The 15,785-nt window shown below is 37.2% G+C and overlaps 1 protein-coding gene and 1 long non-coding RNA gene across 6 annotated transcripts; both read left to right on the plus strand.

Moving 5' to 3' along the window:
• The first annotated feature begins 588 nt into the window (after positions 1 to 588).
• Positions 589 to 12,619, plus strand: LOC148845449 (chitin elicitor-binding protein-like). 5 transcript variants are annotated; one of them, XR_016101933.1, is made up of 8 exons: positions 7,896 to 8,038; positions 8,206 to 8,284; positions 8,939 to 9,058; positions 9,167 to 9,540; positions 11,206 to 11,415; positions 11,550 to 11,787; positions 11,893 to 12,041; positions 12,173 to 12,619. XR_016101933.1 is itself a non-coding variant. In XM_088953473.1 (6 exons), the coding sequence occupies exons 1-3, from the start codon at positions 1,036 to 1,038 to the stop codon at positions 11,208 to 11,210; spliced, it is 384 nt and encodes a 127-aa protein (XP_088809599.1). In that variant the 5' UTR covers positions 589 to 1,035; the 3' UTR covers positions 11,211 to 11,415; positions 11,550 to 11,787; positions 11,893 to 12,041; positions 12,173 to 12,619. The 5 variants fall into 5 exon arrangements, 1 of the variants encoding a protein (XP_088809599.1); XR_016101934.1 differs by having other exon boundaries at positions 7,907 to 8,038; positions 8,156 to 8,284; XM_088953473.1 differs by lacking the exons at positions 7,896 to 8,038; positions 8,206 to 8,284; positions 8,939 to 9,058; positions 9,167 to 9,540 and adding exons at positions 589 to 1,297; positions 4,356 to 4,472.
• Positions 12,620 to 15,191: 2,572 nt separating this feature from the next.
• On the plus strand, positions 15,192 to 15,785 carry LOC148845450 (uncharacterized). Its single transcript, XR_016101972.1, has 3 exons — positions 15,192 to 15,339; positions 15,445 to 15,540; positions 15,706 to 15,785. It is a non-coding gene; the product is annotated as an uncharacterized LOC148845450 (long non-coding RNA).

Raw genomic sequence — 15,785 nt, forward strand, 5'->3', positions numbered from 1 at the left:
TCTGATCCGATCCTATTTGGTCGAATTCAGATCACCCTTTTTGGATTTTCCGATTGGATTATAGGATCCGACCATAAATCAAATTGAATTCGTATAACCCCTATCTGATTTGATATACGTTATATATTTATTTGTATAAATATATATAATACATATATATGTTATTTATATATTATTTATATTATATTTTTGTAAATTTATTATATTATTTATTTTTTAATAAAAACATATGTATATAATAAAAATAATTAAAAAATATTTATATTTTTTATTTTTCTTTATTTAAATTGGTATATTTTATTTTTCTTTTAATAATTTATTAATTTTTAAAGAAAGCAAATCAGACTGGATCAAATTCGAAAAATTCGAAGATTTAACTTCATGGTCGTGGGACCACACGGTTTGCAGCCCTAACCCAAAGTAATGGTTAGTAATCGGGAATTTTCCCGTTTTTCTCTAATTGTCTCTTGGGACCACACGGTTTAACTCCCATGGTCGTGGAGTCAAAGTCAAAGTCTACCGCTGGAGTAATGTATGGTTTGGTTTCGTACATTTCAGTTGTGATAAATTAGAGTGATAGGTAAAGAGATCAACTATTTCAAAGAACAACACTCAGCTCCTGGCAAGAGACGATAACAAACAAAGAGATCGATGATGCGCCAGTCACTGCTCATCAGCATCCTCGTCCCTGTTCGCCATTACAGCAACGTCTCAGGAATTCCCCGTCTGCACCAACCACACAACGTGCAATGCTCTGGCCGGATACATTGCTCCGAACAAGACGACTCTGGCTGACATTCAAACCCTCTTCGGAATCGAGGACCTCATGTCTCTTCTCGGAGCAAACTTCTTCCCAGTGTCCACCTCATTGAACCAAAGCGTTGCCGAAGGCGAGATAATCAGAATCCCCTTTCTCTGTAATTGCAAAGATGATTACGGAAAATCGGAAGGGCTTCCAATCTACAAGCCACAGCCAGGCGACGGCACCTTAGATTACATCGCCGAGAAGGTCTTCTCGGGGTTAGTGACGGCCCAATGATCGCAGATGCCAATAATAACATTAACATCTCCAACCTGAACTCGTCACGGCTGAGAGAGAATGAGCTGTATATTCCGTTACCGTGCAACTGCGAAGACGGGAAAACCATCCACTATACACACGTTTTCTCTAACGGGAGCTCGTTGGAGAAGATCGCCCGGGAGTATGGAATCTTCGAACGTGAGTTGATGACTCTCAACAGTGGCGACAATGCCGGAGATGTCAGGGCCGGCCAAGTTCTTGACATTCCCCTTGAAGGTTAGCTTACACCTCATCTAGTTTTACATATTTACCAAGACTGCTTTTTTGTCTATTACGACTTGGGATCTCTTGCCAATAAAAGACGTTGGCAGTTTTAATGTTGGAAGCGTTTTACGGTTTTACTTAGTAAGCGCTTTACATTTTTACTTGGGAAAATTCCCCATACGTATTCTGTACTTTATTGTTAACTAGTCCTTAACTGACATTTTAAAAAGATACAAATGACTTTTAAGTATCATCTAATTTTTTTACCAACTATTCAAGCATTCATAAAATAAAATTTATAGTCTCAAATCCTTACCTCTTCTATTCAATAAGGTCAGGATTACCAGAATGCCCTGAATTGTCACGTTTTAAAAATTCAGGTACTGAATTATTGCATTTTAAAATTTGGGAATTAAAGTGGCACAAGACACAAAATACATGATACTAATCAGGAATTTTCCCTTTTACTTAAAAGGGGTGCAAGTTGGGTTGGGTTAAGTCTTGAAACCGATCTTTTTTTTTTCCTACCCAAACTTAAATTGTTGAACCCCCAAACCTTAACCCTTCTGGATTGGGTTAGGATCAGGTTAATCTGGGGTTGGTCAGATTTTTGTACTTCCTTTTGTTAAATGTACTTACTACAGTATAAAGGTTTATGTTGATTCAATATTAGCACTATTATGTGTAAAAGAATATAGTTATCATGTTTTAGAAAAATGTCTTTAAACCTAAAACTTTTGACATACAATATGCATATAATATATATGTATAAATAGATAAATGTATATACATAAGTATTCATAGCCGAAAAATGCATAAATATACAGATATATAGATGCATAGTTGCATATGCATGCTTGAATAGCAAATAGAATAAATATATATATAAATATTTAGGCTGCATTTGGTTGCAGTGCAATTTTATTTGCACTAATACAAATGGATGGGAGTGCAAGTAACAGAAATACAAATTCTCATTTAATTTTGTGTTGGGTTTTATTTTATTCTGCTTAGTATCTTAATTTACTTCATTTGTAATGCAATGAAACAGAATATATTAACATTTGAAACAAAAATATGTTAGAATTTACATTCAAATCATTTGCACTGTTAGAGTTTTGCATCATTACAAATTTATTTGCATTACAACCAAACACAGCCATACATTCATAAATACGGTGACGTGTATATTCACACACATTGATGTAAATATGGAATTAAGTCAAATTCATATTTTTCAACCCTAATCCTAACCTGAACTTCAATGCAACCCAATCCAATTCAACCTAACCCAACCCTAGTTTTTAGAACTGAGTTGGGGTTGACCCAGCCCAATTTGCAGCGTATTTACTTAATTCACCTATACCACCAGAAACCATCCGTTGAGCATTTTCTATATCGAGATTCCTCAAGATAATAATATTGACTATTTGGGCATTTTCTATCACCAAAAAACAAAAAATCATGCTGAAAAAGTCAAATAAAAAATAAACTTTTTTTCCTGTGTAACAATATATTTTAAACCTTGGCATCGGTTGTAATGGGTCCTTCTTTACATGGCCATTAGACTTTTGACACATGGCTATGAAAGTATAGGGGTCCGTTACAAGATTCACAGCCAATGCTAAAGCCACGTCCCAGGGTATTTTCACTTTAAAATAGTTTACAATGGTAGATGGATTAAGGTTGCATTTGGCATTCCTTATTTTAAGGATTTATCTGTGTTTTTTGCAGTTAAAAATTCAGTGTTTCTGAAAGTATTTTAACAATAGAAAAGAGATAATCCTTAAAATAAGGAATGCCAAATGCAGTCTAAGCATTGTTTTTAAAACCAGACTGGATTGGATGGTCGGATCAGAAAAATTGGGAATCGATCATTTGTTCGGTTCCGTTTTCTCTCAAAATCGCTTTTTTCTTTCTAAAACCGTTGATTTTGATCAGCAAACTGCTGAACTGGCCAGTTAACCATTCAAACTGTTTGAACCGTTCGAACTGTTCGAAGGGTTTTGACCATTTTCTAATTTTTTTATTTTTTTATCAAAACAGGCCAGCCGTTTGAGTCAAACGGTCAAACCGTTTGAACCGATAACCAGACCCCTGACCAATTCGTTTTTAAAAACCATGAATCTAAGTGTAGTTGCAAATTTGAGGGAAAAAATAGGTCTTAATAAATAAATAAAATTATAGGGATATATTAGTAAATAACACTAAAAATATATCTATAAACTCTGCTTTTGACTCCTTGGGTTGCTGATGAACATCGAACAGCTTCGTATTTGTATACTTGCAGTCTGTGCTTCTAATGTGATACATGAATCTCCGGACTACCCTTTGGTGGTGGCCAATGGCACTTACACCTTAACAGCCAGCAATTGCGTCCGATGCAGGTGTAATATTCCGAATGATAGTCGCTATAATTCATACTACACTCGCAGGTGTAATTGAACTGCTTTGAAAGATAATTACTTTTAGGCTTTCCGGGGTTATCACCAGACATCGCTTATGGGATGTCCGGAAGGGGTCTATCTCATAAAGCTAGAAGCCAATACGTTCCCCCTCAAATGGGCACTTAAATTAGACCAAACTTTGGCCTTAATTGATCAGTTTGTATAATCATATTAATTACTTCAACATCAGATTGCACTGTGAACCATACAATGCAACTCAACTCATCTCAAACTGGAGTCATCAGTGCCCTCCCATGCAATGTCTTTTTGACAATGGTGCATCATTGACCTTGGGAGATCACACACCTTTCGTTCAAACCTCTTGTGGCTACGCCTGTGTCTACATTTTATATAACAATGCCAATCAAACCATCTTCACAGACCTTGATTTGGATTATTTGTGTGGTAAGCTAAGCTCACTGTTGTAATTAAAGCATTATTTGGATAAGCTTTTGATTTTCAACTTTACACACTGAAAAACAAATTTGAACCATAAAAAAATGCTTTGAAAAACATTACTATATATCCAAAGCCAAACACTTTTAAGTCCCAAAGCACAAACCCTAAAATCAAGGACAGTGTTAATGATGAATATGTGGTTTGTGTTGTTGATCATAAACCAGGGCATCTTGATGAACCATTGCCTCCAGTGCCTTCTCCAAGTCCAAGTCCTTCTCCTTATCCCGAGGGAGATGCTCCGCCTCTGCAGCAGCCTACTAATGCTCCACAGCCTACTCCTGGTAATTTATATTCTAAGGCTGCATTAATTATTTGGCATTTTTCTTTTTATTTTAAGGACATAGTAGCAAGGGCCACGGGCGAATAATACCGAGTAATTAAGAGAATAAAAAAAAAAAGAAAAAAGAATAATACGAAATAATTAAAAAACTATTGCTTGTACTAATCATGGGCAATGAAATGTAAAATGAAACATTAAATAAAATTATAAATTATAAATAAAAAATCACAATAATTAACAAAATAGTAGCAATCAAAGGAAAATGTATATCAACTTACTTGCTTCACTCTCAACACAATGGGATGAACCCTCAAAAGAAAATGTCACCTTCATTACTGTTGCAGTAGTTCTCTCTCTGGTTGGATCCACCCAACCAAATGGTTGGAATTGGGAATGAGCTATTTTAATTCTGATTCTAGATCTTTATTCCCTTGAACCAAAAGGACCCTTTATGTATTGGTTGATTAGTGGTGTTTTTGGAGTTTTGAAAAGGTTCACTAAGGAATTTGCACCCTCATATTGTCATATAGAAAAGGAGGATCTTTGCAAAGAATCTTGATTGACACTTGATAGAAATTCAAATTGGGCTGAAACTGTACTTGCAGTCTTACTGAGGCTCACTTTGGAAAGAGTATGTAGAGTGCAAAATTTTGCATCTTGTTATATATTTATGTTCTGTTGTTCTGTTCACATGAGACCCAAGACTCTATATCTACTACCACCCACAATAACACTACCCATACTACCTCACACGAGGAATATATATATTTATCCACAAATCACAACATACAACTAAGTATATTGGAAGATTTTCCTGTACAGTGTTGGTTCACTCCAGCATTAACGCGAAATCGATTCCTGGAAACCACCGATCTGAGGAGGGGGTATTAATAGAATTGGGATCTTCTCTTCATGGAGCGCGCTTCAGTCATATCCCATCCTCTATTGAAAACATATCCTGCTGTGCTACCAGAACGTAATGTGAATTCGGTGTGAGGCGCGCTGTATGAATAGCAGACTCGATATTAATAGTGCTTGGCGCCAATACCAAAAAGATAAAAAAAGAGTCTTGTGAATAGGTGTGAATAATTGACCGCATGTGGTCTACCGGTCCCATGCACACGGAACAATGGTGTGTCAATTTTATTCCTGATTCGTTGATTATGAAACCCGGCGTTTTACATGTCTGTACATTTGCTGGAGATCCGGAGTCCAGACTCCAGAGTCGCAGTCAACATTTTTGTTCGTTTCAGCTGGACTGGTTGCTATAAGTCTCAATCTTCTTTAGTTGTAAATCTATGGCGCTGATGAAGGTGTCAAGTGTCCTTCCATTGAATTTGGAATAAGGTTTTCTTTCTCCAATTTTATTGTTTGGCATCCAATTTAGAAAAACAAGTACAGTTGATAACTCATTTATTTCTCCACATTTCACAGCGTAAACATCAATTAGAATTTTCATTTCTAAGCTACCTTTGAGATAAAAAAAAAAACCATATTTAATTTCTAAATACGATAAAGAATTGCACCCAACAACAAGGTGTAGAAACCGTCGCAAGCAGAAGCTACAATCCCTAGAATGGCAGAGCCCCTCCTCGACCGGATGCAGTACGATGACCCTAGAGATATAGGTTCCTTGCGGTCAGTCTAAGGAGTGTCTAACCCAAGACTTCCATAGAAGATGAAGGTTGTTAAAGGTCGATTAAAAAGAGGTTTTAATGGCATTTATGTAAGTGCCAGTCTAACCCAAGATTAGTGTTGCCAATAAAAATGGGTTTTATTGGCATTTTTTATATTGATGATGGGCATTTTGGCAATTCTCAGCTAACTAGTGACTCAAATGCCTAGTTAAATGGTTTCTAATTGGAAGGTGGTTTGGACGCCTAGCTGAATGGAGACAAGTTGGGAGGTGGCTTTGATGCCTAGCTGAATGGTAAAAAGCCGGAGAGGTAACTCTGATGACTAGCTGAATGGTGACGAGCTGAAAAAGTAGCTCTGATGCCTAACTGAATGGTAACGAGTCAGAGTGCTGGTTCTGATGCCTAGTTGAACAGTGACGAGCTAGAGACGTGGCTCTGGTGCCTAGCTAACTGGTGACAAGCTGGAGAGGTGGTTTTGATGCAACCTGTAAGGAAATAGTGTCAGAGTGCCCGATTTTCTTTACCCGATGTGGAAACTCCGATGCTTAAGTCAGCGAATGCGGAGATTTTGTGAGAGAGCTGAAAGTAAGAGAGCTAGAGAGCTGTGAGAATTAAAGTAAGCGTGAACCTTCTGAGGTTGGAGGTAAGGCCTTTATATAGGCATTGTTTGGCATGGGCATCATGCAATGCGTCCGGGATCTCCAAGAAGATGTGCCTAATTACTCCAAGGTCCTCGGAGATAGTCGTGCACATAGGCCAATCTTTGCGCCTTACTTGGTTTCCTTGAAAACATGTAGTGTGAGAGTTGACTTTCGAGAGACCCGGGAGTGATGGGATGCATGCAGAATTCATCGATGAGCACGTATCGTAGGTCGCCACCTAGACCTCGATCAGGTCGGCAAGCCCTCGAGGGAGGTTGCTCCTCACGTCGATGTCGCTTCGACTGATACATAACGAGGTACCACATGTCGGCCCTAGACGAGGTGCTACTAGCCGCCTTGAGTTGTGGATGAGGTCGCCAGTTAGGTTTTCACCAGGTCGATGGAGGAGACATGTCGCCAGGTCAGCGGTGGAGGCAAGTCACCATGTTGACAACAGAGGCAAGTCGCTAGGTCAGCGCTAGAGGCAAGCCACCAGGTCACCAAGTCGATAGCGGGGGCAGGTCGCCAGGTCGGCAACAGAGGCAGGTCACCAGGTCACCTAGTCACCATATAGGACTCCATCATTTTGGCTAAGGCAAGTTGTCACCTATGTGATTTTGGGGTATCACCCAGTTGTTCCGAGATGCCATGTGTCATGATGTCAGGGGAGGGCCAAATCTGCCCTCATCATATAATAATCTCCATACCTTCTTGCCTTGTGTTTTAATGGTCAAGTTGATTTAAACCACTGATGTTTTAATTAAACACAACAAAAGATGCTAGATTAAGCATTCTATATTCCAAAGAAAAAAGTTCCAAATATATAGAGGATTATGCTGCATTTGGCATTTCTTATTTTAAGGATTTATCTCATTTTCCAGTTAAAATCCTCTAGAACATTGAATTCTTAATTGCAAAAAGGAGATATCTTATATATTAAAGGGAAAGGGGTGCAGGGATGCTTTCCCCTTTTCGCTAAATGAAATATTACTATATATTCCCATACTTGCAATTCTTTATTGCATAGCAGTACACTTATTCATATTTCTGTCTTTTTTCCTTGCATGGTTGCACACTTGTCCATGCATATTTGTCTAACTTTTCCCTCTCTTCTTCCCACTCTCTCTCTCTCTCTCTTCCTCCCTTGATTCAGTAGCAAGTGAGCATCTCCGTTTCACTCCTCCTTTCTCTCTTTTCCCCGATTCAGTAGCAAGTGAACAAGATAATTTCTTGTATAGCTTTCTCTCTCTATCAAGACACCATTGCCTAGAGCTTTATGCTTCGATGAGGTAAGTTTCTGCAAATCTTAACCCTAGATGCTAATTTTTTGCCTTTCTCTCTCATCTCTCTTCCATATGCATGTGTGTCTCTCTTCTATTCCCAATGTCATTTTCTTCTATTTACAGGCATAACACTGTTGAGAACTTCCATAAAATCTTTTCTTGTCTGGGTCTAGGTCTGGCTTTCTCAATGTTTCCCTCTATCTCTCTCCCTCAACATAGCATAGCAGAGAGCCTTCTTCAAGTTTCAATGAGGTAAATTTCTGCAAATCCTAACCCAAACCCTAACCCTAATGTTTATTCTTTTCTCTCTTGTTTTGAAGTTTCTCCATGTTCTCATTGCCTCTCTATTTTCTCATTCATATATGTATGTCCATGTTCTCAATGCAAAACCTTGCATTTCGCATGATTTTGTATGTATTTATACAGTACATATTTGTATTTGTATTCTTTCCAAACTAAGCATGAGGGATTTTGATTCCGATTCCAACTGTGAATCAAATGAACCCAAAGAATATTGGTTATAGTTTAACTCTACCTTAGGGGGTACAACTTGGGCTACCCCAACCCAAGATTAATCTGAATCAGCTTGTATTTTTGCATGAATTTAGCTTAGATTTTTGGTCCTCGAGCTGTGTCGAGCCCAAAACCCTAGGCTTTTCTATTTTCTCTTTTAACTCGAGTCAGGTTCTCAGGTTTACTCCTGAAGTAACCAGAGCCAAGCCCAAACCCAGCCTGAACTTAGCCCAACCCAAGATCAGCTTGGCTATACACGTATACATACATATATGAATGTATGCACACATACATGCATATTCATATGCAAAATATATAAAATTCTTATTTAAAGGTTTAAGTTAGCTATAATTTATAGTTTAATGGAACTTTTTAGTATATTGGGTGTTGCAGGCCCCACTTGAGCCCAATTAACCAACTTGAGCATGGCTCGGGCATAGGCTCAACCTGAGTATGTCAATTTTGAAGGGAGGAGAGATCCATTGTATGGATGCCCAAATCTTGTAGAATAAGGTGGGCGAATTTCAAAAAAAATTATCTCCCTTCAATTGGGAATCACATTCCCTATTTTAGAAAAATCATATTTTTCAAGGATTAATCTTGAATCATGAATTGAATCAGATTTGAACAAAGCAATAGGAGAGGATTATACCTGATACGGAGAAATAATATATCCCAACGAAGGTGTTCACGCCCAAGGAAGGATCCAAAGACTGCTCCCACTGAAGATGGCGCAGTGTAGGATAGAGCAGAATCAGCAATGTTCTCTCCAAGAACCTAATTCTTCACAAGAAATAGTAGGATGGCACGTGAGCACAGCTTCCTATCAGTCCATTCACAAGGAACCGATGTCAAGATCGAATCTTGATTTCTCCCACTGAATTGGAGGTCGAACTGGCAGGTGAGGCGGCAACAAGAAGGAGGCGGCAAGAAAGAATTTCGCATGGTTGCTTAATTCTTCCTTCTGTAATTTCAGCTCTGAAGAGGATGTGAATGTATGTCTTCTAAAGGCTGCCACCCTCTCATTCTTTTGTAACCTTAAAGGGATCAGCTCTTAATCCCATTAGGAACTGCTGATCCAAATCATATTTGGATCAGACATCCCTTTAAGTGATAAGGGTAAACCCTTATCTTATCTGTAGATTAGATCAACCTTCTCCTAATCTCATTAGGAGGTTTCCAGATCTGAACAACATTCAGATCTGGACTCTTTGAGTGGATAGGGTTAAGACCCTATCCTATTTGCCTATCCAATCTCAAAATTCACCCCTTATTTAACTGATTAAATTAGCTAGTTCGAAATGGGTTTTAGGCCCATTAAGGTTATGTGCTCACTTAGCCTTCATAACTGCTGCCTAGTTGGGCTTCTTTGTATGGCATGGGACCCAAACATTGATCTACACATCAGCTACATGGGTGCAGCCCAACCTTTGTTACAAGGCCTGGCCGAATACACTGTTATGGGCAGTGCACCATAATGATCAAACACTACCCGACAAGAGAAGACCTCTCCCTTGGTTGCAAGGAACAGTGTTGCACTCTCTTCTTATATGGATCCCGTGAACTAAAACATTTTGCAAACATTTTGGAAACCGTAATATATATACTTTTATCTCATATAAAATATATTTTGTAAAAAAAATCTCAACGATTGAAATTGGCTGTCAGCAGTCTTGGTTTCCATCAGAGAGAGTGCATCCCCGATCATTACCTTTGTCCGACAAAGGGGCTGATCCTATCACTATGATCACCCACTCAGATGAATTCTCAGACTGTCCCAGCATACCCAGGTTTTGACCCCCGCTAAGGATCTCATTGATTGTTACATCAAATATAGTCCAATCTGACACCTAGTGCAGTATCATAATCGAGTCTATGGGTCGGGTGTAACTTTCCAGTTTTGCTTATTAATCTTCAAGGTCCAGGGCAATACTGAAAATCTGGCCCGGTTCAAAGATTCAATTAATCCTACACTACATGTGCCTTGGGTCTCACCCTGGCGGCTGAGACAAGCCACCCCAACCGACTTGGTGGCACATCAGTGTCAGCTTTATCAGGATAGGTCTCCCCAGACCGACTCACTAGCTGTGAACATTCTAAACTAACACGAGTCTAATTAAGTATCCAGTTTAAGGGTATTGCACAGAAACACACCACAGGAATTTCCACTGTTTGATTTTTCAAACATGTAAGGACACTATCAAAGGAGAACTTTCTTTTTTTTTTCCTAAAACGAGTACAAGTTTTCCAAAAATATTGGCAATACCTTGATAAATCTTCATACAAAATCAACATCGAGAGTATTAGCTCTTAAGTAGTCTATGTTTTACCCATATATAATTAGACTTCAATAGCTCTTTATGGTTTTCTCAGATCCAGTCAATTTTCTATTAAGTAGGCAACATGGAAAACAATAATGAAAATGTTAACATTCTTGAAAACGCAAGGAAAGACCTTGAATTTCCACTGTTTGATTTTCTTACAATATCAATAGCCACCAATGATCATTATGTTAACATTCTTGAAAACCTTTAATTTGTTTATTTAATTTCTTTCTCTCTCTATCTATCTATCTATCTATCTATCTATATATCTATATATATAAATTAAATTCCAATTTTTCTAATCTTACAACTATTTTTTTTGTTGATAACTTATAGGGTAAGTTGGAAGATGGACAAAAAATAGCTGTGAAAAGACTTTCCAAAACTTCTGGACAAGGTCCCAACGAGTTCAAGAACGAAGTCATATTGATTGCCAAACTCCAACATCGGAATCTTATGAAACTTTTGGGTTGTTGCATTCATGGGGAAGAAAAATGTTGATTTATGAGTACATGCCTAACAAAAGTCTGGACACCTTTATTTTTGGTTTGGCTCTATCAGAAGCTTATATATGCTTTCAGCTGCTTAACTAGATTTTTAATTACCTACTAATCATATGTTACAATAATATATAACCCTAATAGAATCTTGTATTGACTTAATGGAAAAAAAAAAAAAAGATGAAACACAGCGCACAAAGCTAGATTGGGAAAAGCGCTACAACATCATTTGTGGCACTGGTAGGGGAATTCTTTATCTTCATCAAGATTCTAGATTCAGAGTAATTCACAGAGATATCAAAGCTAGCAATGTCTTGTTAGATGCCCAAATGAACCCCAAAATATCTGATTTTGGCCTGGCAAGAGCTTTTGGAGGAGATGAAACAGAAGCTAATACAAGTAAAGTAGTGGGAACATAGTAAGTAAATATACGCCAGAAAGCAAACTGTAAAGGCTTAATTAATTAGCATTATTTGATTTCTAATCCATTCAACTGATCATTTCTTGCACATATCTCATGCAGTGGTTACATGCCCCCGGAATATGTGATTGATGGTTTTCCCAATGAAGTCTGATGTCTTCAGTTTTGGTGTGTTAGTCCTAGAGGTAGTGACTGGCCACAAAAACAAATATTTTTATCACTCAGATCACTACCTTAGTCTTCTTGGACATGTGAGTATATATTTTTCTTGTTAATTTTCTTTTGTTAGACCTACCTACGTACCATGAGTTGGCATTGATCTATCCCATGTATGCATTCTCTAACAATATTTATTAACATTAATTTGTTTCTACTGTTAAAGGTGTGGGGGCTTTGGAATGAAGAAAATCCCACAGAATTGATTGATCCATCTCTAAATGATTCATGTAATGATCTGCCCCAAGTATCACGTTGTATCCATATAGGTCTCTTATGTGTACAACAAGATCCAGAAGACAGACCAAGCATGGCCACTGTGCTCATGATGTTAATTAGTGAGAATGCAAATTTACCCCAGGCAAAACAGCCAGCCTTCTCTGCAGAGAGAAATGTAGGTAATGGTAACAATTTGTCTAGCAAGTACAAGGCACCATCTACTCGTAATCAGCTCACTGATACATTGTCAAATGGTAGATAATGGAGGCATTTTAATGGAGGTTTTTACAGTGCCAATGCATGTATGATTACACAACTCAGCTGAGTCCTCCATGAATGTAAAGAAACAAAGATGAATCAGAACCTCCCCTTAATTAATCAAGAAATGGAAGTTCTTATTAACAAATTTTGTGCCTTAATTGTCTTATTACTTGGATATGGATAATCTTGCTCTTGATGGGGTTAAGGTCTACCAATACAACATACTAATTATATAAGATCAAATACACTTTCATATGACACTTGAATACAAATGAATATGAGATCTTCTTGAAATTATTTTCAATAATCACATTAATGTGAAATGGGCACTTGATGAAAATGCTAAGCTTGTCATGAAGAAAATTGAATCAAATGAATCAAGACGCAGCTAACCCTTTTAATAACACATATGATGAAAACTGGTCTTGAGAGAATTCATGCAAACTATTTAGGTCTCAATGGCGAATCTGATCATACATATATAAAATGAAAATTAACCTCTACATGTTTCATGTGAATTCAATAGTTATTAGTAGCTAAGTATACAGGATTTATGTTATCACACCAAATCACTGGAGAAGAGGGGAATGTTAATTACATCGAATTCCTATATCAAAAAACTTCGGTCATATATGCTAGAGCACAAAATTTGAATTTTAGACTCAGTTTAGAAGGAATATAAATACAAATCAGTAGACTGTAAAACCTTGTATTTTATATTATTTCGTATATATTTATATTATACATATTTGTATTTATACTCCTTTCAAATTGAGGCTTAGTAATGGCTTTTTAGGGCTCCATTGCTAAGAACCATGGTTTTGAAAAATGGACCGGATCAGACGATCGAACCGGTTGACCCATAAACCATTGAAACAACCAGTTCCGTTTCACCCTAAAATCGTTCTTGGGCCAAAAACCAATGATTTGGTCAGCAATTATTTGAACTTTCTTTTAAATCAAAACAAGCTATCTATTTGAACTGAACGGTTGAACTATTTGACCCAGAAACGGGTAGCCAAAATGGTTCCATGACTGATCCTGTTTTTAAAACCTTGCTAAAATCCCAATTTTCTTGTAACGATGGGGATGCAACCAAGAGATTTTAAAATTAAAAAGAAAATACCAAGTTTGTGTAAAAAGAAAAATTTACTAAAAAATGACATAAAAGTGTAGAAAGAAAAAATAATTACTACAACTTATACATAGTGATTTAGGAGACCTTAAATTCCATAAAGCTAAAGGAGGAAAAAAATATTATATAACATTCATAGATGACTACTCTAGGTATGCAAAGGTTGTTTTACTTATATCAAATGATGAAGCTAAACAAACTTTTATAACCTACAAGATTGAAGTAGAAAATTAGTTGGGAAAGAAAATCATGCGAGTCTTAATTGATAAAGGGACTGGATATGATAAAGAAAAAAATAAGGAAATTGTTTGAAGAGAATAAAATTATACATGAAACTACAACCCCTTACTAACCTTAATATAATGGAATTGTAAAAAAACTTAATAGAATATTAAAAGAAATCATGAATGCTATGTTAATTAGTTTAGGTGTACTTTCGAACCTGTGGGGGAAAGCAATCCTAATGACTTGTTATTTGTACAATAGAATACCTCCCAAGAATAAAGGTCAAATACTATTTGAACTTTGGCATGATAGGAAACTCATGGTTTTAGGGTCGGTATATGCGTGTGTGTGAATAATAAAACACCATTGAGGGAGTAATAGCCTAATAGGACTTGGGAGTTTAAAAGTTGAAAACATTTTGATGGGACTTCATGGTTCATTCTTTTTTTTAAAGAACCAACTATTTAACAAAAAATTTTAGAGGGGTATGAGGTATATGAGGCACAAAGATGAAAAATAGAAAACATGATATGAACCCTATCCTTTTTAAAGTATAACTAGAAGAAACTTGGGCCTTGGGCGATGTATAGAATGGTGTTAAATGCCCATCTTAAAGTGAGTGTTTAGAAAATTAGATTCAGTGTCATGAAAACTAAATTGGTTGTGGATGAGTATAAACATTTTGATGTTTTTTATTTCTTTTTTTAAATTCCAAAAAAATCCACAAAATTTAGGGATTTGGGACGCAAAGGGAGAAAGAAAGAGAATAGGTACCCTGAACTATCAATTGCAACACTTGAGTACCCTGAAATCTCTAAAACAGACACATTGGTCCATCTGTTAGTATTCCATCAGTTAAACATTACATAATGCCAAAAATACCATTATCATGTATTTTTTAGATCATTCTCAAGTAATTGACATTCCCACATGATGGCGTTCTCACATGAACAACAAATAAAATATTCAAATTTTTCGATGATGGCATTTTCTAGTGATGAATTTGCTCTATAAAAGGATTTCAAAAATACACAAGAAGGGGTATTTTTTACATTACAAATATTTAACTGACGGAATATTAATGGATGGACCCAAATGTCTATTTTTGAGAGTTCAAGGTATTCAAGTATTACAATTGAATGTTCAAAGTCACTACCCCAAGTATGCGAGAGTTCAAGGTACCTCTTGCATGCAAAGCGAGCGCTCTACCATTTGAGCTATATCCCCATTTGATTACTTTGTCCTCTATTATACTTAATATATCCGATAATCTCCGTTGCCTCCTGAGCACAAACCTCCGCGGCCTACCTTTCCTCAGTCCTCACAACCCTCCAGTTCTTTGCTGGTTCATTTCTTCTTACCATTAGTCATCTTTTCTTGTATTGTTTTCCATTTGGGTGTTTACTCTTCTCTGGCTTCCGTCCGCAATGGACTTCCAAGTGGTCGTCCTCGCCGGCGGCACTTCGAAGGAGCTCGTCCCTCTCGTTTCCAAGGTGTTCATCAACTCCTTCCTTAACAGCCCAGGAGAAGAAGGAACAAATTCTGTTTAATATTTGGTTTCCCACAGTTTTGTTCACGTTTTGCTCTCTCAAATGCAGGAAGTTCCAAAGGCGCTGCTTCCCGTCGCGAACCGGCCGGTTCTATCTTACATTCTGGAACTCTTGGAAGCTAGTAATCTCAAAGATCTCATTGTTGTACGCTCCTTTCATCCCAATTATGCCCTGATTGCGCCCCCTGTTTATTTGGCTTTCTTTGCTTGATTTCTCTCTCAAATTGGATTTTTCTAAGTACATGTTTTGTTTCAATAACAGTTACGATCTTTGGGTCTTTATTTTTTATCCCTTTCAATTGCTGGGTAGGTCGTTGAAGGAGAAGAAGCAGCTGTTCGGGTTGGCGGTTGGATTACTGGCGCTTATGTAGATCGTCTCCACGTCGAGGT

The sequence above is a fragment of the Nelumbo lutea genome, chromosome 7, assembly GCF_056320005.1.
Source record: "Nelumbo lutea isolate HS-2025 chromosome 7, American lotus-T2T, whole genome shotgun sequence".
Classification (NCBI taxonomy): Eukaryota; Viridiplantae; Streptophyta; class Magnoliopsida; order Proteales; family Nelumbonaceae; genus Nelumbo; species Nelumbo lutea.

Coding starts and splice junctions, on each gene's coding strand:
- LOC148845449 (XM_088953473.1), top strand. CDS start 1,036: ATGATCGCAGATGCCAATAATAACATTAACATCTCCAACCTGAACTCG. Junction 1,298..4,355: donor TCTTGACATTCCCCTTGAAG/GTTAGCTTACAC, acceptor ATCATAAACCAG/GGCATCTTGATGAACCATTG.